The 25,677-nt window shown below is 45.1% G+C and overlaps 1 protein-coding gene across 3 annotated transcripts in view; it reads right to left on the reverse strand.

Moving 5' to 3' along the window:
* Positions 1-25,677, reverse strand: part of MACROD1 (mono-ADP ribosylhydrolase 1) — a 366,194-nt gene that overhangs the window by 99,572 nt on the left and 240,945 nt on the right. For all 3 annotated transcript variants that reach the window (XM_061606931.1, XM_061606929.1, XM_061606930.1), the window contains exon 4: positions 4,946-4,975. In XM_061606931.1, the coding sequence (XP_061462915.1) occupies positions 4,946-4,975 (30 nt within the window). The remainder of the gene's footprint in view (positions 1-4,945; positions 4,976-25,677) is intronic.

Below are 25,677 nucleotides of genomic sequence, written 5' to 3' on the forward strand. Positions count from 1 at the left end.
TGTTTGTCCAATCACAAATTCAGTATTGCAGCAATTTGTGATATATATTTTTTTAATCCTCATGGAAATTCTTCAGCATTTTAGTATGAATTTCTTCTAATAAACAGATTGTTGTAGGCAGTTTTGACAACTGTATACATTTTTGCAATCCATTTCTCCTAATACAGTGGAAGCTTCAAATACTTGAAAGGTTGTCACAGAGGGGAGGGTCAGGATCTCTTCTCCATCATCTCAGAGTGCAGGATACGGAATAATGGGCTCAAATTACAGAAAGCCAGATTTCAGCTGAACATCAGGAAAAACTTTCCAACTGTTAGAGCGGTACAACAATGGCACCAATGACCTAGGGAGGTGGTGGGCTCTCCAACATTGGAGGCCTTCAAGAGGCAGCTGGACAGCCACCTGTCAGGGATGCTTTTGGATTGCTGCATTGAGTAGGGGGTCAGACTCGATGGCCTTATAGGCCCCTTCCAACTCTACTAGTCTAGGATTCTATGATTCTATAAGCTCGTTGTAATACGGCTTGCTGTACCACTGACTGAGATATATATTCGGTATGACAATGTCCCCAGGTACAATACTGTATACAGTACTGCAGTTTTCATTGTAACACAGAACCCCTATAACACAAGTGCATCCTTTGTCCCCCAACCCTTGCATAATAACAAGAACATACGAAGAGCCTGCTGGATCAGGCCAGTGGCCCATCTAGTCCAGCATCCTGTTCTCACAGTGGCCAACCAGGTGCCTGGGGGAAGCCCGCAAGCAGGACCCGAGTGCAAGAACACTCTCCCCTCCTGAGGCTTCCGGCAACTGGTTTTCAGAAGCATGCCGCCTCTGACTAGGGTGGTAGAGCACAGCCATCATGGCTAGTAGCCATTGATAGCCCTGTCCTCCATGAATTTGTCTAATCTTCTTTTAAAGCCGTCCAAGCTGGTGGCCATTACTGCATCTTGTGGGAGCAGATTCCATAGTTTAACTATGCGCTGAGTAAAGAAGTACTTCCTTTTGTCTGTCCTGAATCTTCCAACATTCAGCTTCTTTGAATGTCCACGAGTTCTAGTATTATGAGGGAGAAAAACTTTTCTCTATCCACTTTCTCAATGCCATGCATAATTCAACTATAGCTTCCACTATAGTCCATTTTTGTATATTACTTTCACTACTATTCATTTTTATGCACATTTGCCCCTAAAATATGCATCTTTTGTAAACATTTGGTTGGAGAATTACATCACAAAATTCAGATAGGTGTAAATGTTGAAGGATGGCTGTGTTTCAGTTCCCATATCGTTTCAGAAAGTGTAGATTTGATAGAATGAGCTTTAAATGCAAATTTAACCAGATCCCCCCTCCTTAGCTGTACCATTTGTGCCCTGCAAAACTGAGGGTATTCATCAGCTTTCAAGGGGGGTAAAATTCTAAGCCCCTTTTAGGGGAAGGGGAGTTTACTTGTCAATGTGAGGTGGGCAAGGTTTTTGTTCTTGGGTTTTTAAAAATGTAACAATGCTGCATCATGCCATAGCCTCATTCCCAATGGGGTATTTTGCTCAGGAACTTTCTGTGCAGCCAAACCACCACTTGAAGCAGCAGCAAGGCTTATTTTTAAGGGGGGGAAAAGAAAGGGGGGGAACCATTAGCCATCTCATAATGAACAATATGTCCTGTCTTCTCCTAAAGTGCACCTACCCTTTGGAATTCCCTCCCTTTAAATATTAGACAGGCGCTGTTTCTGTTATCTTTTTGGTGCCTACTGAAGACCCTTCTCTTTCAACAAGCCTTTTAAGTGGAGATCTTATCCCAGTCTGCGTCTGTGTTGGAACTGCTTCTTAAGATGTTTTTAAATTTTTTTTAAAAAGTTTTTAAGATGTTATATTTTTAAGATGTTTCTAAGATGCTTTGTTTTTGAGATGTTTTAAGATGATTTTAGTGTTTGTCCTTTGTTTGCCACCCTGGGCTCCTTCTGGGAGGAAGGGCACAATAGAAATAATAGTAAGAATAAGAAGGGGGTCTGGGTTGAAGCCAGGACACTCACTGTTAGGGCAGGGTAGGGCAGGGAAGGAGATTGTGACATTCCCTTCAGAATAGGTAGAGCTCTCCAAGGTAAGTGTGTTGCCTCAACAACCTGCTGAAGCCTTATTAAGGCTGGCTGACCAGATGCCTCTGGTTAGTCCCATCCCCTCTGAGAAGCTGTCTGTTCATTTAAAAGGCCACTACCCTATTCTCTGACTCCTGGGATGATGATGATGATAGCAGTAGCAGTTGCAGTTGTAGTAGTAGTAATAGTGCGTCTCTCTGCACAGTGATGTATTGCACCCCCAGCAATTCCTGTTGTTCAGAAGCCATGCTTATACATGTACACGCACACACATACACACACTGCTGCCTCCACCCTCACAACCCCACTCCTGGTTGGGCAGGGGAGGGGGAAGGAAGGCCATGTCCTGTTGTTTAGGAGCACCATGATCTTTGACGTACCCTAGGAGTCCCTTCCAAGGTTTCAGGGTTAGAAAAGACTCAAGGTCAACTTTCTTCTTTTTTGCCCAGATCTACAAGTTCCTGTATTAGGGATACATGTTTGTTTGGAAGGGGAAGCAGGAGAGGGAAGAGCCATAGCTCAGTGGTTAGAGCACCTGCTTTGCATGCAGGCCCCCAGTTCAATCCCCAGTGGCATCTCTACCTAGGGCTGGGAGAGACTCCTGCCGGAAATGCTGGAGAGTCGCTGCCAGTCAGTGTGGACAGTGCTGAGGCAGATGGACCCAATGGTCTGAACTCAGTATAAGCAGGAAGCTACGGAACATGCACTGACTGCAAATGAAGCAGTATGTCTGCCCTAAATCTTTTGCAAGCGCAAACAGTATTGAAAGTGGGATAACTGCCCCAATACTATCATGAGCGCAAATCTCATGAGTACACAATAAAAAGGACAACTGGAGGGGCCTCAGATCAGCAACATCACGTCAGCTACTTAAAAAAAAAAGTCAAGAAATATAAGTTGCAACAATCCAATGTTGTCAGCTGACCGGGCATGTTGCTGTCATCACGCTGCGTGCATCTGTCTGTCTGTCTGACTCTGTACTCATGTGCCAGCAAAAGCTAAGCGAACCACAACCTGGAGCAGGGGCCTCTGCCCGCCACCTGGGCAGCTGTGAGTTCCTGTCACTACCCAAGCATGGCCCCCCTCCCTTTACAGATAGATCCTGGGAATCGCTGGCCCTCTCAGGTGCCACGTCAAAAGCCGAGCACAACCTGCTGCTTGGGTGGGGAACGGGGAATTGGGAAGCGTTCACAGAAGAGCCCTGGGAGATGCGGGAGGCTTCTTATTCAGAGCGCATAGTGCACTGACACTCAATGTTTTGGAAAAGGGCAAAGAAAAGGGAGGGAAAGGACACATGTGCAGGTGAGCTCCTCATCCAAGATCACATTCAGAGTGGCCCACATTTTCTTCCCCCACTGAACATCCAGTAGCACAGTGTCAGGCCAGGAGGTCATCGCCAAAGCACTCGGGACTCTGGCTGGCGGAAAGACCAGCGGGCAGGGGGAATCATACATGATAATTTCCCCCACTTTTGCCCTGAAGGGTCAGCTTTTCTGCCTCCATTATATCTCCTACAGCCCACTATCCTCTGAATGGCAGTGCCTGGCTTCTTTGCACTCATTGTTTAAAGCACATCTCTGCCAAGCTTTTATTTATTTTGCTAGCTTCCTGTATAAGATTTCATGTGTGATGGTTTTTGCTGCATGCTATTACTCAGTTGTTTCATTGTAAGCTGCCTTGTGAGGGGCTTGCCAGCAAGGGTGGGTAGCACTAGGGATGGATGAATCTGCTTGTTTCAGTTTCTTCTTTTTCTGATTTTAAATTAAGTTCTCCACATTTCCATAGCAATTTGCAATTTTCATTTTTTTATATCATCATGAAAATTTCATCAGCATGTAGTGCAGATTTCTCCTAATAAACACATTTTTATATGCAGTTTCAACAAGTATACACATTTTTGCAAGGAATTTCGCCTAATATAACACATTTTTGTATGTTATTTTCACCTACATATGCATTTTAAACCACACTTTTCTCCAATGTATGCATTTTTGTGTATGCAGCTTAGGTCTATCAACGGCTACTTGCCATGATGGCAAAATAGAATCTACATCTACAAAGGCAGTCCACCTCTGAGTAATAGATAGCAGAGTCAAGCAACAGAGGAAAGATATCACTCTTAAGGCAAGGCTAGCCAATGTGGCATTCCTCCAGGTGTCGCTGACTACAACTCCTACCATCCCTGACCATTGGCCATGCTGGCTATGGCTGATGGGAGTTGGAGTCCAACAACATCTGGGGAATTTCACATTGGCTACCTCTGCTCTAGGGAGCTTCCCAGAAGCATATGTCTGACCACAGCTAGGAAAAAGGGTGTCATAAGGACATAAAAACATAAAACGAGCCCAGCTGAATCAGGCCAGTGGCCCACCCAGTCCAGCATCTTGTTCTTACAGTGGCCAACCAGATGCCGATAGGAAGCCTGTAAGCAGGACCTGAGCGGAAGACCACTCTCCTCTCCTGCGGCTTCCAGCAACTGGTATTTGGAAGCATACTGCTTCTGCCAGTGAAAGGAAGAACATAAACCATTGTGACTAATAGCGATTGATTTAGTCCAGTGTCCTGTTCTCACAGTGATCAACCAGATGCCTCTTGTAGAAAACCTGCAAGCAGGACCGGAGCCCAACAGCAACTCTCCCCTCCTGCAGTTTCCAGCAACTGTTGATGTCTAGATGCATCCCTGGTGTGATCCAGCTAGGTTTCTCGTGTGTTCTGAAGAGCCACAGTCAGTATCCAACTCCCTCACCCTGTGTTACCCCCTCCCACACGTCCTTTTCAGACCAGTAGAGATATTAATTTGAAAGCCGTGAAGGGGAAGGAGGGAAATGTATCAATTAAGAGACTCACCACCGCCTCCTCCCAGCAGAGAACTGTTAGCTGCAAAGAAAACACAGAGAAAGACGATGTTATTGAATTGCTACCTGCTCGGGAATCGTTTCAGTTTAGTTCATTCACAAAAGAGAGAGTGGCCTTGCTGCTATGCAGCATGAACCCCAATACAGTTAATGTCCCTTTATGATTTTGGAAGGCTTCTTCCTCGCTACAACCCTTGTACAGCTCCCAACCCAACCCTTGTGGTCCCCTGTGTCCCAGTTTGCACCAAGCTGCTTCTCTTTGGGTACTGAAAATAAGTCCATGTTCTTCCCCTTCTTTGCCCATGTCTCCATTCCTCCTGCCCCACACACTTTCCTTCGGTTGTCTCCTCTGCATTGAATTTTTGATTGTAAGCCCCTCAGGACAGGGACCTGTCGTTTTTGTGCTTCATAACATTGATAGTTTTATATGCATACAAAGCAGGTGTAGGGAAACCTGTGGGCCTCCAGATATTTGCTGAACCACATCTCCCATCATCCCTGGTCATTGGGCATGATCTCTAGGGCTGATGGGAGTTGTCGTTCAGCAACATCTTGGAGAGCTAAAGGTTCCCCACACCTAATTGTAAACAAATGACAGAAAAAATAAATGAACGATTAAATGGCCTCCTTTGGGAGGAAGGATGGGATACAAACGTAATTAATTAAATAAAGTAAATAATGCTCAGACAATCCTGATATTATACCCTTTCCAAGCTGATGTGCTGTGTGTATTCTTGTGTAAGGACGGAAGGAACTGTCCATTTCAGTTCTCAGTTTCTCATTTGTCCAATCTTAAATTCAGTGCTCCACATTTCTGCAGCAATTTGCCATTTTTTTAATCCCCATGAAAATTCTTCAGTGTGAATTTCTCCTAATTAAACACAGTGTATGCAGTTTTGACTAATGTACACATTTTTGCAAGCAATTCCTCCTAATATAAAATAACATTTGTATCTTATTTTCACTACTGTATTTATTTTTATGCCAACTCCCCCCTAAAATATGAATTTTTGTAAACATTGGTTGGAGAATTGCATTGCAAAATTTGGAAAAATGTGAAGAATGGTCATGTTTCAGTTCCCATGTTGTTTCAGAAAGTGCATATTTGATAAATTCAGGTTTAAATGCAACTGAATAGAATTTCTCTTGCATCCCTGCTCTTGTGCCCAAAATAATTCCTGAAAACATTTTTTTTAAAACTCAGAACCTGGGGCAACTCTTGCGAGCCAAATGCCAGCGGTTGTATTAAATGAAGCCCTACTCAGAGTAGACCTGATGAAATTCATGAACCTAAGTTAGTCATGTCTATTAACTTCAGTTGGTTTACTCTGAGTAGGACTGGCACTGAATACCACCCTAGGTAAGCAACCGTGCATGCATCTGTAGTGTTTTATTCTGGATAACCAGAATAACTAGAAGGGGCAAAGAGATAACTGGGAGACCACCAGAAATCTTGCTTTGCTTCCATACAGCAGCCTGATGCTTTTTAGATGTTTTGGACTACAGATCCCATCATCCCTGACGGTCATCCATGCTAGCTGGGGCTGATGAAAACTGTAGTCCAAAGCATCTGGAGGGCAGCAAGTTAGGGGAAGGCTACCATAAGGTACCTGAGATTTTGCTAGAGGCCATGCCAGCCACATGTTTTCAACTGTTTCACAATCATAAGATCTAGATCAGGGGTTCCCAAACTGTGGTCCACGGATCACCAACGGTCCAGGAGCTTCATTGAGGTGGTCCGTGGCATATCCACATTAAATATTCATTCTTATTTTAAACGGTATTTTTATTGCTTCTTTTATTTCTTATATTGTGTTTTATTGCATTACAATTTGAATTATATGGAATGAAAAAACAATTAAAATAATACATCACCTAGCACAGCACATTACAATTGCTACAACAGGCAAAAATATCATTGAGTGGTCCTCCAAGATCATCAGCAATTTTCAAATGGTGCATGGGGAAAAAAGCTTAGGAACCAGTGGTCTATAAGCATGAAATGAGATTACCAGGATATTTAACTGAATTTTGGAACCAATACCAATTTATGTGCTTTCAGCACGAGATACATGGAATTATAGCAAACACACAGGCTTGTTTACTGTTTTGGTTGCATACATAGCAGAGTAGGAGAGATTATTTAAGGGGGTAGATCAGGGCCATTGTTGTTAACATTCTGGTGAGGAAAAGACACTGCTGGCTTTGAGATAGAGATGGGCAGAGTGAGCAGGGGCACAGCCCCTAGTAGTTAAATAAATAAGTAAAGAAACAAAAGTTAGTGCCTATCACTACATCTCGTAACATACAAATATGCAAAATAAATACAATCTAGCAGCTATTAACCACATCTTGTCCACACCCCACCTTAATTTAAACCCTGAATCTGATTCATTGGGAAGCCCTTGGGATGAAAGGGACCCAATTCTACAAACCAACATTGAGGTTGGACATATGGTATTGGTTGTATTCAACTAAGTCATACTCAGAGTAGAACCATTTCAATAAATGAACCTAAGATAGTCCTGTATGTTAATGTCAATGGGTCTATTCTGAGTAGGACTAGCATTAAATACCACCCTCTGTTTCCTCAGCCTGCTGGCACCACTGGTGGGGGCAACCTGGAAGATGACCCATGTTTGTGCTTCAAAACAGCTTGGAGACAGGCTTTCCTCCTCTCCCTGCTCTCCACCCCCTCCCACTCTCCCCAGCTACAGCTGGAAATAAATGCATTCATTCATGCCCTAGCAGTTTGCTGAAGGTTTAGCACCTGTTACCAAGAAGTTACCTTGGTAATGGGAGCATCACGTATGACTGCTGTCACTTTGGAAACACCCACTCCAGAATAAGCCACATACGACCTGGGAACCTGGCCAGGAGATACAAGTGTGCTGTGGTTTGAGCTGGGATAAGTGAGGTGTGTAATGGCAGGGAGGGGGGAGGATGCATGGAAGCTTTGTGTCAGTCTGCACAGATTGCCTTGTGTGTGCATGTAAACAGACAATGGGCAGCTTCTCATTTGGGAGAAACAAAATAGCTGGAAAGAAGCATGCCAAGAGAATGTCAAGAGATGCAACACCAATCAGGTCTTGCAGAATTTGCCTTTTCTTGACATAAGGGAAGCTGCCTTATACCAGAGTGTCTGCTCACCTAGCCCATTGTTGCCTACAGCACAGGCTGGCAGCAGCTCTCTAGGGTCTCAGGCAAATTCTCCCCTCCCCATCGCCTGCTACTTGATCCTTTCTTTTAGGTGGAGATGCTGGGGATTGAACCTGGGACCTTCTGAATGCGAAGCTTGTCCTCTATCACTTATGGGTTCTGTATGAACTTATCAGGGGGCTCCCCAAAGAGAAAATCAGGACAGCCAAAATGTCTTATTGGAAAAGACAGCTCACATATACTCCAATAATAACCCTTTTTGCCACAGGTGATCCCTGCTTTCTGGAACTTTCCCCTGGTGAATCACCGAGTTTCACCTGTTCGGAATATCCTTATTGAAAGTTTTATCATGAATGAGCTGCTACTGTGGTCATTCTTCAGGATTGTTTCCTGCCCAAGGGCTTTAGAAATCAAACCAATGAGTGGGGGAAGGATGGTGCATCTTGTCCTTAGTCCACACACACATAAATACATGTGCATGAACGCAAGATGCCATTAGGGATGTAAAAAGACATAAATTTCTGTTCCGACCTATGTTCGTTACCATCAGTGCTGTTTCTGTTCAGCTGCAGGTCCAACTTCTGACAAAAGTGATGAATAACTAGCATGATGTCTGCTGTGGCTAAATTCTCATTACATACTTCCACACCATTTAATGCAAAGGAAACATCAGAAAAGTGGGAAGGGGGAGTCCTGAATTATGTAACATTTGTGGATTGAAAACAACAACCAATTGTATTTACTGGATTGATTTCCATTCTGGACAGGAGACAAATATGCAAATGTTGGCAATATCTACTTCTATTTCCGTTTTCGTAGGAATTATCTGACATCCCTAGGTGTCATGCAGTGCACAGCCTGCCATTTCACTAGGTATGGGTGAGAATGCAGCTGAATTCATATTTATCACCAGAGTTTATCACCAGAGTTTTCAATGGTCAGCATATTCTCCATCTTTGCAGAGTGATCCTGTTTGATCCAAACTTCAGCAGCTTTTCCCCAACACTGGATTTCCCCCCCTCTATTCCCTTGAATATATTGTTATTTTATTGATTTTATTCACAGCACATCACAGCAGTATGTCTGTCTCTCAGCCACCCCCTCCACTCAAACAAGCTCCAAACAGAGAGGAAGCAAGCCAAGCCTATAATAGCCTATAATAGCGGAGGAGGAGGAGGCAGCAAAGCTGCTTTCCTTTCAAAATATCAATAATTCCTTTCAAAATATTGATAGTGTCTTTCAAAACATCAATTATTCCCAACAAAACATTGATAGTTTCTTTCAAAATATCAATATTATTGATATTTGGGGGGAGGAAAAATTGGACTGGTAGAAGCAATGGACAAAGAATGAATTCGAATCCATATTGCCTGTTAGGTCAAGGGAATGCTTTCGAAGCGGCACTGGTCAACAGATACCATCCTTACATTTCACACACCTATATATGGCAACTGCTGAGATTTGTTTTGTTGGAAGTGTTGGGATGCAGCTCAGCTTGATGGGGGGTTGCATGGGGTTATAATAGATAGAGAGATGGGAATCTCCTTGCTGCCTACACTGTCTTTCTGACCTAACATGTGCTGACCTTCCTTCAGATGTGCAAACTGGTACTCTTAGGGTTGCTGACCTCATTTTCTGCTTCCTCCTTCTTAGTTCAACCTTGGCAGAGGAGACATCTTTCCTTTGTCTCTCTCCTGCAGAGACGAAAAAGCAATCATCTCTCTTTGCACCTCCAACTTTAGTTAGCTAGAAATAGGATCTTTTCTATCCAGTATGTATTTCCTGCAATAAATGTAAGTTTTCTTGTTTTCTGGAAGCCAGAGTCTCAGTGTGATTATATCTAGGGTAACGTGTGATCCTTCAACAGGGATCCTTTTACAGTTCAGCTTCTGCCAATAATTCAACTCCAAATGCTAACATGTTTTGGAACTCTTGAGAACTGACCATGGAGGGTTGGGTGGGAAGCATACAAAACAAAAGTATCCTCCATCCCTGAAAGGAAAGGTTGAAAGAGCTGGTAATGTTTAGCCTGGAGAATACAAGCTGAAGGGGAGAGACAAGAGCAGTTTTCAAATATCTGGAGCAGACACGTTCTCTACAGTCCCACAGGGCAGGAGTAGAAACCCATAGGGGTCGGGAAATTGCAGGGAGTCAGATTTCAGCTAACCATTAGATGAAACATACTAACTCTGAGAACAGTTTGCCAATGTAACGACTGCCTGGGGAGGTGATGGGTTCTCTTTTGCTAGAGGTGTTTAAGGAGAGGCTGGATGGCTATCAGTTAGGGATGCTGAAGATCCCTGGATTTGTTGGAAGTATGGCACCACCACATGTAACAAGTAACCTGAGCCACTGGGGGGCTATAGACAGAAAGGCAACCTATTCTTTCCTCACCGATTTCTTCTTTAGTAACTACTTGTTTGTTTTTTCTCAGGCTTTTCTTCCTCCCTTCCTCTTCCTTTCTAGTCAGTCAGAGATAGTGTCTGTGACTGCAAGCCTCATGGCTCTACAATGGCGACATATATGCCTGTAGTCAGAATGACTTTATTTACCTTAAGTTTCTTTATTCTTATTTATTTTATTAAATTTATTAGTTGCTTTTCTTCATAAAAGCGACACTCTTTCAACACCAGTCTTACCAGACTAATTTCTGCTGTATCTCCAAAATATATTCCAAACTCCAATAGGATTGAGCAGGAGGTTGGACTAGATGAGCTCCAAGGTCCCTCCAAACTTTAAAATTCTACAGTTCTACATTGCAGAGAGGATCCTTGGCAGATCTATAAGGGTTCCTCAGCAGACACGGTGATGTGGAAAGAATTTCTTAAAGATAGAAGGTTTCAACAGATAGAAGACAGAAGTTTGAAAAGTATTGGACCACAGAGTATTACCAATTTTATTTTATTTTATTTGCTTTCAAAATGTGTATGCTACATTTTCCAATGTGCTTAACAGCTTGGGTTGTATCCAACTGAGTTCTACCTATTAAAAATAATGGAGCGGAGTTAGTCATGCTTGCTAAAGACAATGGGTCTACTCTGAGTAAGAGTATGACTAGCTACAAAGCTTTATAGATGGGGGCAGGGAGAGCACAGGGGGAGGAAAAGTACAATGTTAAAATCAATATGCAAACTGTACATTGATTTCACACCAGAGCATAAAAATGTCATTCTCTTTGCTGAGTAAATGTACACCCTTGTGCTTTATCACTTGATGAATGGAACATCCAAGCGATGCCTTAGAAATGTGTGACCCGCTGCAGATCTGACTCACGAGCAAAGAACATGCGCCCGCCCCTACAGAGCCCGCAGATGCAAATGTTTTTTGATGGGAGCCAGTTCACACATTCAGCTGCTGCTAACTGAGGGATGAAAAAAAACCCACACCATGTGACAAATGTGGATATACAAGGCTCATGTCAAAGGCTGGCATTGTCGGGCACTTGCTGGTGCCCAAAGCTTTTTGGACAGCCCTGCTGATCCTCTTCCTTGCTGACACTGACTGTGATCCAGCAGTGACTGAAGCAAGGAGAAGCACAATAGCTCAGTGGTTAGAGCCTCTGCTTTGCATGCAGAAGGCCCCAGGTTCAATCCCCGGCATCTCCAGGTAGAGCTGGGAAAGACTCGCTGTCTGAAGCCCTGGAGAGCTGCTGCCGGTCAGTGTAGACAGCAATGAGCTAGATGGACCAATGGTCTGACTCATTATAAATGACAGCTTCTTACATTCCTAACCAATAAACAGCAGCCTCCACTCGTCTCACCCTCTTGGTGGCCGTGTAGATTGCACCCAGAAAGGGAAGGGAACAGGCAACAGAGCAGTGAAAAGGAAATGTGCCCATTTGGAGAAGGGGGTCCACTGAGGATAGCTTGTCCAATTGCCTTCCAAACCATGAAGCCAGTACTGTGGGCATATGGGAACAGGCCCTTGAGTCAAGGCTCAACCAGAATAGCTCTGGATTTGGGAGTCTTTTCTCTGCCTATATGGCACCCAAAGCATTAGCACAATGTTGCACAGCTTCAGGAAGAGCCATAGTTCAGTTATAGAGCACATGGTTTGCATGCAGAAGATCCCTGGTTCAATCCTTGGCATCTCAAGGTAGGACTGGGAGTTACCCCTACCTGAAACCCTGGAGAGCCACTGCCAGTCAGTGTGGACGGTACTGAACTAGAAAGACAAATGATCTAATATGGTATAAAGCCGCTTGCTATGTTCCTATTTAAATCAGTACTTTTTTCACAACCATGAGGACTGGAACCTTAACTTTACTCAGTGGCAGAGTATATGCTTTGCATGCAAAAGATCCCATTCTTAATCACTGGTATCTCCAGGTAGGGCTGGGAAAGACCCACTTCTGGAAGAAGAAGAAAACCTAGAGAGCCACTGCCAGTCAGGGTAAACAATGCTCAACTTATGGTCTAATATGATCCACGGCAGCAGCAAGACAGCAAAGAGAAGCCCGTCTCTGGAGGAATTTGCAGTCAACATTCAGACAAGGAGGAAGGGGAAGATGAGAGTAAGAAGGGGAGAATGCAAGCCAAATGCAGCTATGCATACTTATGTGTCATTTAGGGCACCTCCAGACAGGCACAATTTTGTGGGAGGGATTCAAGCGCATACCATAACTTTTTATGTTTGCGCAACGAAAGTGAATTAAAGCGCCCTAGTGCCTGAGCGCAACAAACCCCCTTTTAAAAAAGAATTGGACTTTCTGTGGTTTGCAAAGTGTTGGGGAAATGCATTGAAAAGTGAGGGATGACTGAATGAGGATAATCAGGAAGATATGTACACACCCAGCAAATCAGAATGAACGTTCACTGTCGTATAACAGGGATGAGGAACCTGGGGCCTTCCAGATGCTGCTGGACTACAAGTCCCACCATCAGGGGCGGCACCAGAGGGTGGCCAGGTTGGGCCCTGGCCAAAGGCCCCTGCAGCCCAGAAGGGCCCCTGAAGGGCCCCTCCTTAAGATGGGAGGGTGGTGCTTCCATTCCGTGATCTGTGGCAGCGACGGGTCCTGCAACCCAACTCTGCCTTGGGTCGCAGAGAGGGAGCTCCCAGCGCCCCCAATACAGGTCGCAAAGGTTTCAATAAGTCCACATGGACACCTCACCTACTTCTCCCATCAGTGTGAATGCCATGCATGATGTGCCAAAGATTACAGGTGGGGCTTCCCTAGGGGGCTGATGTCCCCATCGCCATCTTGGTTGATGTCAGGCATGTGCACTAATCACACACGTCATTCACATGACACGAGTGGTAGGTGGGGCATGTGGGCAGGCTTATTAGCCCCACACTGCTATATGGGGTGTGTGTGTTGGGCTACAGCATTGCAGGCCTGGGGCAGGCTGGTGCCCAAGGGCTCAGTCACTCCTGGTGCCAGTCCTGCCCACCATCTCTGACTATTGTACATGCTGGCTGGAGGACTGATGGGAGTTGTAGTCCAGCAACAGCAGGAGGGCCACAGGTTCCCCATCCCTGCTGTATAACCTCCTTGCAAACAAATCAGAACAAATTCACAGTAAAGATCAGGAATAATCTAATCTCTGTGGGGAAGCTTTGTACAAGCAAATCAGGATGAATGCTCAGTAAACTGATTCCGTATTTATCCCCCCCCCCCAGTAAAATATGGTGATGCTGCGCTTTGTGGGGGGAGACAGAGACTAGTCTTGCTTAACGGAGTTGTCAGACTCGCAGCCAAGCTGCCAGCACCGCACAAGAGGCCTCAGCAACCATCTTACACACACACATACCACTTTGCAAAGCCCACCCGTGCTGCCTCTCCCTGGGTCAGCATCTGACCCCTTCGTCAGGCATCCAGACAGCCCGTCTCTCCGTGGATGCCTGCGCTTCCACCAGCTCCTGTCAATCACCCTAGCAAACACTTAATCCACCGGCTCCCGAGCGGGTCCGGAACGACTTGCAAAGCTAATTGAGGTTGTCAGTCTTTCCCCAGCTAGACAGCGTCCAGGTGGATGGCGGCCCCGGGAAAAAAGCTTGTCGCTTTTCAATGGGCGGAAGAGCAGCTTCCGAAAGGCAACTGGGATTCCTTTTCGCTGTGATCGGTTTAGAAGAGGGCCACATAAAAAAGAGAATTTGTCTTCCAAGGGCCGTTTCTAACCACCCCCACTCCCGACTTAACAGCAGGGCTGGCACAAGCACCTGCCAGGCTGCTATCACTGATGCCTTCCTTGGGCTCCCCTTTATTTTATTTATTTTAATTAGGGGAGAAGGGCCATAGTTCAGCAGTAAAGCATCTACCTTTCATGCAGAAGGTCCCTGGTTCAACCCCCAAGGACATCTCCAGGCAGGGCTGGAAGAGACTCCCTGCTTGAAACCCTGGAGAGTTGCTGCCAGTCAGTGAAGACAATACTGAGTTAGATGGACCATGAAGTAGGAATCACATGAAAGAAAAGGAAAGAAGTATCCGGCCTCTCTTTGGTTATTTCCCTCATTCTTTTACTTCCTCTACACCAACCTTCTCCATCCTGGTGCCCTCCAGATGTTTTGGACTACAACCCCCATCAGCCCCAGCCAGCATTGCCAAGAGTGGAGGTGCTCTTCAGGACAACCACCATAGACACGATGAGGCCATCAGTGGCTACCAGCCACTATGGCCATGTTCTCCCTTCGCTGTCAGAGGCAGTATGACTAGGAATACCAGTTGCTAAGAATCACACGTGGGGAGCGTTGCTGTTGTACTCAGGTCTTGCTTGCGGGCTTTCCGTGGGGGCTCTGGGTTGGCCATTGTGAAAATAGGACACTGGACTAGATGGGCCACTGGCCTGATTCAGCAGCCAGGCTCATCTTACATTCTTATGATTATTTTTGATCCTACAACTCCCGGCTTATTGGGGCTTTCAAAAAGATTGTTGTTTTTTAAAAACCCTACAGTGTCTGTATGCAAAAAAGTGTGTGTGTACAAACTTGCAAGAGTACACATGCTGAAGGGTATATTTCTAAGCAGCAGTGTGTGTGTGTGTGTGTGTGTGTGTGTGTGAGAGAGAGAGAGAGAGAGAGAGAGAGAGAGAGAGAGAGAGAGAGAGAGAGAGAGAGAGAGACCATGGGTTCATGCTGAGATACCGCAGCCATGTGTGAGCTGGCCTGTTCGGTGCCTGCCCTGATCAAGGAAACCACCTGGGACAAACTGAAAGGAGATTTGTAGAAATATGGGGAGAGTAAATGGGATTGGACAGGCAGAACAGGAGAAGGCCATGTGGAGTGCTCTTGGGAAGGAAGGCTACACAGACAGAGATTAAATAGGAAGAGATGGGACCAACAGTAGAGGGAGGGAGGGAGCCAGGAGCATACAGGGAGAAGGAAGGACCAGCTGAATGGCTAGACCCAGGTAAAAATAGCACTGTATACAGTGGTTTGAGGCAAGCAACAGAACTGGCTGGTGATACTCAGCTACTTGAGAATCTCAACAGCCATTCTTTTCCTTTTCCAAAAAAACAAGTTCCTAGTCCATATCGTTGTAGAGATATGCTTGAAAGTGTACAGGAGGGACAACTTCTGTGTGGAATCTCCAAGACCAGGCTGAAGAAGCCTCAGAGCTCCTTGACCCTTCTTCCATGTAGCAGAAGTTGGAAGAAAAAATAAACAAGTAAAACAAAAATAGTAAAAACAGCAGCACAAACCATGCAAGACAGAAAAAGAAGAAGGAAATATGCAAACTGGATGATGATGATTAATCACAAAATTTGGCACTTCATTTTTAGGTTTTTAGTGCAAACCAACACACTGCCCTGAATGTACAGGATACGGTACACAGTGTGTTCTTAGATGTGATAAGATTTTTAGGGCTCACAAGCCTGTTCCCCTAAAACTATGTCTCCTGAATCTCAGGAAAGCTTGTCCTGAGTTACTTTTGCTCTAAATTCCTCAGCTAGAACACAGTGACATCTCAGTGACTTCTTGCAGAGGGAACACTGTTGACGCGCGAAGCACGATAACACTTGTTCAGCAAAATGCAAGGCTAAAGCGGAAAGGGTCTTCAAACCTATTGCGGGGAATACACAGAGGGAAATTTGCAACTGTTAATTTGCAACTGAATAAACAACTGGAAACTAGCCAGCAAGTGTGAATAATGGGGTATGCCATATATGGTGTGTTTCCTGAAACCCCAGCTCCTGAGGGTATAAGATACCCATGTAGACTGTCTATTGTGGTCGACCCACCCATCTAGCATACTGCTGATGTGTGAGTGCACTGTATTTTTCTCAATAAAACCAATTTTTGTAGTTTTACTCCTGGACTGCTGTCCAGTGTTTTCTTACTTTTGACCAGAGCGAGAATCGAACAGGTGTTTCCCACAACAATTCTGGCGACCCAGATGGGATGCTCGCTTGCCTGAGGACTTCCCTACAAAAGGCCATTTGAAATCTCGCCAGCCGGCATGGGATCCTTTGCATTCTATTGCTGCTGTTGTTTATATAAGCTTAGGCAGGTAAAATTCAAATCCATTGCTCTCAGGGGAGGCTGGTGCCCATTGGGGCTGGCGGGGCTGAAGACAGGGATCCCAAACAGTAGGTGGAGCCAGAGCCAATGAGAGTCAGGAACAATTCATTCTAGTTTTGTTCCCATTCTCCTCCTCCTCCTCCTCCCCGCAGAGTTCTACAAGGGGTAACACCGAGACTGAGGAGGAAGAGGAAGATGACTGGCAGTGCCACTCCCTGGACTGGTTTTAAGTAGGAAGGAAAGCAGGTGGGGTCAGAGGAATCAAGACTGAGGTTGGTGGAGCATGGCCCCATTCCCTCTAATGCACCAGCCTCCACTGATTGCTCAAACCTTCCCCTTCCCTTTCTTAGTGGGTCAGATTTGGCCCATAGCTGCCCAGGGGCTGACCCCCCCCATTGATTCTCTTCCTCCCTGCCTGGCATGGGAATGGAGTGGGCTGCTTGCACAGCTTCCGTGCTTGGAAATGTAGCAGGCTGGGGGCTCACAGCTGGGCAAGGGGTCAAGGCTGAGGCGGTGAGGCCATGGACGAGATGGGAATGGGCTGTGGGCCAGATCCGGCCTAGCGACCTGTGTTTCCCCAACCCTGTCCTGATCTACACAATCCGATTGTGCCTGGAAAACAGAAAAACTTCCAAACAGTTGACTCTACACTCACTAAGGCAGCCTTTCCCAACTAGTGGGCCACCAGATGTTGTTGGACCACAATTCCCATCTTTCCTGACCATTGGCAATGCTGGCTGAGGCTGATGGGAGTTGTGGTCCAACAACATCTGGTGGCCCACTAGTTGGGAAAGCCTGCACTAGGGAATAGGGAGGGACATGTTAATATCAGCTTATCTCCGATTCTCACTTTTCTAACCTTAGGTTAAATTTGCCACATTTCCACATCAGTTTGCTTTAAAAAGAAAGTTCTCACGAAAACGCATCAGCATTTTAGCGAGTGTTTCTCTTAACATGCACATTTTTGCAAGCAATCTCCACTAGTAAAATCCATCTGCATATCTACCTTCACTAATGAAAATTGTTATTTGTTGTTATGCACACTTTTCCCCAATATAAAATTTATTGTTGCTGTTGTTGAATAACTGTACAGCAAAATCCAGAGAAGTGCAAATTTCAAAGGGTAGCTGCATTTTGGTCCGCATATCGTTTTGGAAGGTGCAGGTTAGATAGGTTCACACTGCAATGGGAAAGGGAACTAATTTCCCTCCCATCTCACATGCCAGTCACCCCTTTGTTCAACTTCTCACCAAGGCAGAAAAGAGTGCACGCTGTCAAGCAACTGTCTTCTTGTTCCCTCTGCTCAAACCCAACCTCCTTTCCCCCACACCATCTCTCTCTCTTTCCTCTCCCTCCTCTTTGACAGTCCTGCACTTGGGGAATAATTAATCTAGCAGCCTGAAAGCACGGGGGCTGCTTTTATTTGCCAGATTAATATGAGGAGCTAATTAAGACAGAATGTGGCACTCCCAAACTGCAAAGAGGGAAGCGCAGCGGGAGTTAGAGTGGGGGTGCTAAACCAGCCACCCCTAGCAAAGGACCACAGAGAAATCACGCACACAGATGGGCCCGTCTTATATTTGTAGGGCCTTTGGGCAGCTCCCTCCGCATCCATCCCAAGCACTCCAGCTGATCGGCAAAGTCCCCCCCTCCACCTGTCTCTCCTGTTCTCTTGCTGCCCATTAAAGACACCGGAGTTAAGCTGGCAATGGGTGGGAAAAGGATCTATGCCCACCAGGCCTGGCAGTGGCTCAGAGGTTTTGGAGGTGCCATGACCCCAGACTGTTTGGGCCCACAAGTCCCTTTCAAATTGGATCTGGAAAAGTAAGGATTTCTCTCTTTGGCTCCCTGGCTTGGCTGGCTTCCCTGTTCCCTTGCCAGAAAGGACACATGGCTTCGACTGCCTCTTGCCCCTGGGACTGGAGAGCAGGAGGGAAGCACGCTCTGGCCTCATCTGTCAGCCGTCGGACTATGGCCACTGGAAGCTGCCTCTCCTCCCTCCCAGGAGGAACATCACAGCAAGTGGAAGGCCAGCCTGGCCCCATCCATCAGCCAGAGAAAGAGCAGCTGCATAAGAACGTCAGAAGAGCCCTCCTGGATCAGGCCAGTGGCTCCTCTGTTTCAGCATCCTGTTCTCACAGTGGCCAACCAGATGCATCTGGGAAATCCACAGGCGGATCTGAGCACAAGAGCACTCTCCTCTCCTGCAGTTTCTAGCAACTGGTATGCAGAAGTAGACTTCCTCTGACTGTGGAGATGCAGCATAGCCATCATGGCTAGTAGCCTTTGACAGCCTGATCCTCCATGAATTGGTCTAATCCTCTTTTAAAACTTTCCAAGTTGGTGGCCATTTCTACCTTGTCTGGGAATAAGTTCCATAGCTTAACTATGCGCTACGTGAGAAAGTATTTCTTTTATCTGTGCTGAATCTTCCAGCCAATCTTCAGCAGGGAGCTTGCTTCTTCATCCCCTGCCGGAATGAGCACTCAGCTCCAAGTGCCAGTAGCCCTGAGACTGGAGAGCAGAACAGAGGCACCCTCTGGCCCCATTCATCATCCAATGCTGCTGAGTTGTGTGTCTTCCCACAGGCATCTGCTTGGCCACCGTGAGAACAGGATGCTGGACTAGATGGGCCACTGGCTTGATCCAGCAACCAGGCTCTTCTTATGTCCTTATGTGTGTGCATGGCCACTGTAGTCTGTGGACAGGTAACCTCAAGACTGGATTACTGCAAGGCACTCAACATGCGGCTGCCCTTGTGCCTGGTCCACAAGCCCTAGCTAGTGCAGAATGTGATGGCTAGATTGCTGATGGAGGTAGATGGCTGACAGCATGCAATACCTCTGCTAAAATGTCTGTGTCGGCTGTCCGTATGCTACCGGGCCAAATTCAAGGCTGCTGTGTTAATATACAAAGCCCTCAGCAACCAGCACTAGTATGACACTTCTAACCCAGGCTTCCCCAACATGGGGTCCTTCAGATGTTGTTGGACTCCAATTCCCATCAGCCCCAGCCAACATGCTAAATAGCCAGGAATGATGGAAGTTGAAGTCCAACAATAATTGGAGGGCCCCAGATTTCCTGTTCCTGCCCCCAAAGCAGGGACATTGCCCTGTGACGTCCCGCTAGAAGTCCAATTAGCCCAGCATTGTCTTCAGCAAAGTTTAGTCAGATGGCTTTGTACTCAGAATTATCATTTTCCAAGTAACACTATATTCCTATGAACCTCCCTCCAAGATACTGTTGGACTTCAGTTCCCATCAGCCCCAGCCAGCGTGGTCAAGGCTCAGGGATTATGGGAGTTAGAGTCCAACAACATCTGGAGATAAAGATAGGTGAATCTGTCATTTTCAGTTTGTCTTAGTTTCTCATTTTTCCAGTCTTATGTTCAGTTCTCCACCTTTCCACATCTGTTTCCACACCGCATCATTAAAAAAAAAGTCCTCATGAAAATTCAGCAGAATTTTAGTGCAGATTTCTCCTAATGTACATATTTTTGTATGCAATTTCCCCCTAATATGCATATTTTTGTAAAGCAACATTCTCTAACATTTAATGCTGTTTTGTATATTATTTTCACTAATGTATTCATTTAAACACACACTTTACACTACCATGTGCATTTTTGTACACGTTATTTGGTTGGGAAACTGCACTGCAAAATTCAGAGAGGTGCGAATTTCAAAGGGTGGTTGTGTTTTGGTTTGCATATTTTTCCTGGAAAGTGCGAATTAGGTAAGTTTGCATTTAAATGTGAACTGAACCACATTTCTCCCTATCCCTATCTGGAGGGTGCCAGGTGGTGGTGGGGAGAGAGGATGCTTTCACAATTATACCACACTGGCTCTCCATGTAGATTCTACTTAGGGCTATTTTGATGGGCTATTATTATTTGGGGAGGAAACCCAAATCACCCTCCTTCCCCACTCTCAGCCATACACATGTTGCAGGAAGCTGGTAAAATGATAAAACTAAACTAAATAATGGGATTTTTCCTGGCCTCTTGCAGCATCACCAATCTGCCGCCCAAGGCAGCCCCAGCTCCGATTGTGGTGTCGCTATTTATCAATTTGTACAGTTAATTACTAACAATTATAGTCAAAAGCAAGCCATCATAAAAGAGGCCTGGCAATCAGGGAGCATCTCAGAGGTTGCAGCTCAGCCTGTCAGGGAAAGCTACAACGAGCCTGACAATATCAGGCTTCCTCTGCCACGGTTGCTATTGATATGTAGACCAGCGCCTCTATTTTCTCTTCCCAAACCGCACAGTTTACGCTCTAGTGGCTGTATTAGAAATACCCATCCATCTCCCAGGCACCATCCTCCTTCTCCCACTTCTCTGGCATCAGGCGTTTCTGTTGCCAGGCAACCACAGTGCAGCCAGGCTTTCCTTGTCACTGTTCTATCGTGCCCGCTCAGTTTCAGCAGACGTTTGCTCAGACCGTGGCTCACTACTCCTGGCAGTCTTCGCTCCACCCCGTCTGGAGGACACAGGCAGGCAGGATGTGGCCTGTGTCAAAGCCTCCTCCTGACACAAGTTTCAGCAGCAGCAGCAAGCCAGCAGCCAATTGGATCACCAGAAAAGCTCACAGCAGATCACAAAGCTGCTGTGCTACCCTGTCATAGTGAGATGTACAAAACTAAAGGCAGGCTCTTACCAAGTATCTGAATGGATGTCACAGCAAGAGATTTGGAATTCAAAGGCCAAGAGTGCTTCCAGATTGTTGCTAGGGATGGGGGATAAATTCTATTCGGTTCACATTTAAAGGTGAACCTACTTAGTTTGCACATTCCAAAACAACATATGAATTGAAACACAGCCCCCCTTTGAAATTCACACTTCTCCAAATTTTGCAAGGCAATTCTCCAGCCAAGTAATATGCCCAAAAATGCATATATACTAGAGCAAAATGTGCAGATCCCTGCAGTTTCCCCAAATCATTCATTCATCATTGGTGATCACTTGTGGCCGAATAAGATTGTCTTCCAGGGTAAGGTCTTTAACAGTGGGTCCGTAAGTGACTGTGGAGGCCAATTCTGGATCCACGCAGCCTCCCACAGTGAGGACATAGGTTTCCAGATGGAAGATGGTCACAATGAGGATTTGTTTGATGTGCCTTCCGCTTAGCTCGTTTGTCCCGTTCGCCCTGTATTCGTGCTTCTTCAAAGTCCATAGCACCTTTGTTAATAATTTGGAGAGTTTCCCCAAATGCAGGAAAGACAACTGCATAATCAGTGAAAACGAGATATAAAATTGCTTTGAAACAATGTGCATATTAGGCAAAACTGCGTATAAAATATGTGTGGTTTCTTAGATTTCAGCTTTACAGCAATGAGGACTAGAAACTTGTTCCTTTCTTCTTTCTTTCTTTTTATATGAAAGCTAAGATCCTCAGGCTGTGGAATACAGCTGTGCTGATTTCCCTAGAAAATAGGAATGGCAGCATCGGGGCAGCCTGTGGGGGTGGGGAAATTGCTAGCAGAGGCTGACAGGTTTCCTCCTTCAGCATAAGATACCAATGCAATTGAGCAAATGTCCCACTTTGCATAAACCTGAACTAAGCCCTGGCAATGAAAACTGGTCTCAGGCTCAGAAAATATTTACCCGGCAGTTGGTATGATATAGATGCCCTGATACACATCTGGGTAGCTGGCTAAATTATCAGCAGAGTGCAGCAGCGCCCAGTGCCAGCTACATATGAGATGGCAAACTGATGAGAGGGTTATCTGTAAAACTGGCACAATCCATTGCCCATTCAAAATGTCACGCTTAAATTACAAGCTGCGAACGCTTGTGCAGGCAAGAAAGGTGGGCTTTAACCTGCGATGCGTAGGAGTGTGCTGGGAGAGTGACCAAAGAGATGGGCATCTCTAAGGGCATTTTGCAATCAAGGTTTAAACGAGGGCTGAACCAAAACTAATTTCCATATTCACATACATGCACACACATACACACTGGGGATAAGCAGTTCTAGAAAACACTTTTTTTGTCTTTCTTTGCTCATTTGTTTAAATTACAAGCCCACTCTCAAAATTGCCTTCAAGGGTTGACACAGAGAAAGAAGGCCCACTGAGGAGGACTAGATCTAATGGCTTTAACCTACAAGAGGACAGATTTCAGCTGAACATTAGAACGTCTTGATGGTGAGAGCAGTTGAACAATGGAACCCATGACCTAGACTAGTATAGTGGTGGTGGTCTCTCCCTGGCTGGAAATCTTTAGGCAAAGGTTGGGCAGGCATGTTCTAGCTCTGGGTGTCCTGCATGGTGCAGGGGGTTGGATTAGCTGGCCTACAAGGCCCTTGAACTATATCATTCTACAGGGTCATCATGCAGGCAAACATGATTGGTTACAATTTTTTTTTTGTAACGATGGAGATGCCACGCTGCTAGCTACAGGACCCCTGATTGGATGGGATTGCCTATGGTAAGTATCCTACTAAATTCTACTTAAACTCATTGAGATTGATGGCCTACTTATTCATGCTGATTAATTTTAATTGGTCTACTCTAAACAGGAGTAATATTGGTTACAATGTGACTAATTCAGGAAGCTGGATGGTCTTCAGAGGTAAGCTATCTCTGAACATAAAAGCTTCCCAGAAACTTGGAAGTGGTACTGTAGAGCTGTCATCACCAGTGCTACACATGCTTACTTTGTGTGTCCTTTCACAGTCTCAGATTAAATAGATTTTAGGGTTTTGTAGCTGTCCAAGCTGTACCCTCAAAAAGCGAAAACAAGCCCCTAGCAGTGTAACTGAGACTGCTGCAAATTAGGACATAAGACATTAAGACATATATTTATTTATTTATTACATTTATATCCCGCCTTTCTTTTTAATGAAACCCAAGGTGGCTTACATATGGTTCCCAGGCGGTCTCCCATCCAGGCACTAACCAGACCTGACTCAGCAGGGAGCTGGCCTTATGTGCCTAGACCAGTGGTTCTCAAACTTTTTTGGTTCACGGCGCACTGTAAAACATAAAAATTTTCTGGCACACTTCGTGTACAAAATTAAAAAAATATATATTTTAAACTATGAATAAAAATAACAAACTATAGAAAACTATTACTTACCCCATACAAATGGGTTTCTTCTCATTTTTAAAATATACTTTCATAATATTTGAGGCACACCTAGCCACCTCTTAGGGCGCACCAGTGTGCCTGGGTGCACCGTTTGAGAATCACTGGCCTAGACCGTAGCCTGGGACCTGACTGTCATAGTTGGCCAGTAAGAAACGCCCCAAATGAGTAACGCTTCCCCCACTGCATGGCAAACTTTTAAAACTGTTTTGAACTCCCCCCCCAAAAAAAGTTCTGGGTAGTGTTTTTTAGTATGCCTATATCAGCGGCCCTTTAAAAATAATATTTATGTATATTTTATTTATTTATTTTTCATCCCACCTTTCCTCCAAGGAGCTCAAGGTGGTGTACAAACATGATTCACTGGTGTAAAAAAAACAACTTTTAAAAGGAAGGGTGTTTTTTTTTTTGTTAGGAATGAAATTGTCTGGACCATAAACTACTTGTAATCTGGTCCAGCCAATTTTACGACACCACCACTGAGTCACATAGGACTTATGGCAGTGACTTTCATCCAGTATTCTGGAGAGCCTGAGGGAAGCTCATCAGAGATTCCAGAGTGCTCAGTCATGATGGACAACTTTCCCTGAAAGAGAGCTTGCCAACCACTACGACAGGCGGGTTGCCGGGTGGGGAGAGCACTACCCTAGCTTCCTGGCAGGTGGGTTGCTGTTGCTCACTGAGAGGAACACGGCAGCAAGGACATCAGAGTGGTGAAGGAATGTCAGATTGGCTCTGCTGATGTGCTCGCACTGCGCTGATTTCCCCACACTGTCTCACCCCAATCTTCCTCACTGTAGCAACAGTGACTCATCTGCTGGGAGGCCAGCATCATGACTACATTGCTGCTATGTGGACTGTGAATATGCCCTAGCACACACCCATCACACCTTGTAGGCCCACTGTTCAGGCTCAGCAGTTAAGGGTGGGAGAAAAATTAGATTAAGTTCGCATTTAAAGCCTAAACTATCACATCGGCACTTTTGGAAACAATAAGAAAACAGAAAAACAGCCATCCTTCGAAATCTGCACTTATCTGAAGTTTGTGACACTGTTCTCCAACCAAATAATGTTTACAAAAATCATATATTAGGGGTAGTATGCATAAAAATGAATACACATTATGCTCATTATAACACAGTTCACTCTACCATGAATTCGGATATACCACTGGTGTGACGATGTCTCTGAGTACAATACAGTATACAGTTTTTGTTATAACACAGAAGCCCTACAACACTGGTGCATCCTTTGTCCCCCAACCCCTGCATTATAACAAGCTTCCACTGCATTAGTGAAAATAATATTAAAAATGCATTATATTAGGAGAAATAGCTTGCAAAACTGTGCTCATTAGTCAAAACTGCATACTAAGATGTATTTATTAAGAGAGGTACGCACTAAAATGCTGATGAATTTTCATACGGATTTTGCAAATTGTTGCAGAACTGAATTTAAGACTGGAAAATTTTTGGAAAGCGTGTCTTAGTTGAGTAACTTACAAATGTACATTTGCTCTATACTTTTCCCCTGATACCCTCATTGTAACTCAATTTGTTTGTATTAGTTGAGACTGGTTCTTATGTTTGTCTTGATGTTTATTATTAAAATTTATTTATTAAAAAAAAAAGACTGGAAAAATGAGAAACTGAGAGAACCAAGACTGACAGATCCTTCCATCATTAGCAGTGGTCTGCTACCTGAAAAGTGGACCTACAGGGTATGTTGGGTCTGTGCTAGGGCATGTTCACAGTTCACATAGAGCAGGGATAGGAAACCTCAGCCTAGGGACCAAATGAGGCCCTCCAGGCCTCTCTATCTGTTGCCTTGGGCAGCACAAGGGGAACGGTTCCTGGAGATGGGGTGGTACATTAAATGGTATGCACAGTGTACTGTATTTAGGCAGAGTTCTGCGAATATTCATTTATTACATTTCTAAACAGCTAAATCTTGTTCCTATCCATTTACGTGAACTTGCACTTTGCATTTGTAAAATTTTTAATATTCATATTGTTATTATT

This window comes from Rhineura floridana, chromosome 22 (genome assembly GCF_030035675.1).
Source record: "Rhineura floridana isolate rRhiFlo1 chromosome 22, rRhiFlo1.hap2, whole genome shotgun sequence".
NCBI lineage: Eukaryota > Metazoa > Chordata > Lepidosauria > Squamata > Rhineuridae > Rhineura > Rhineura floridana.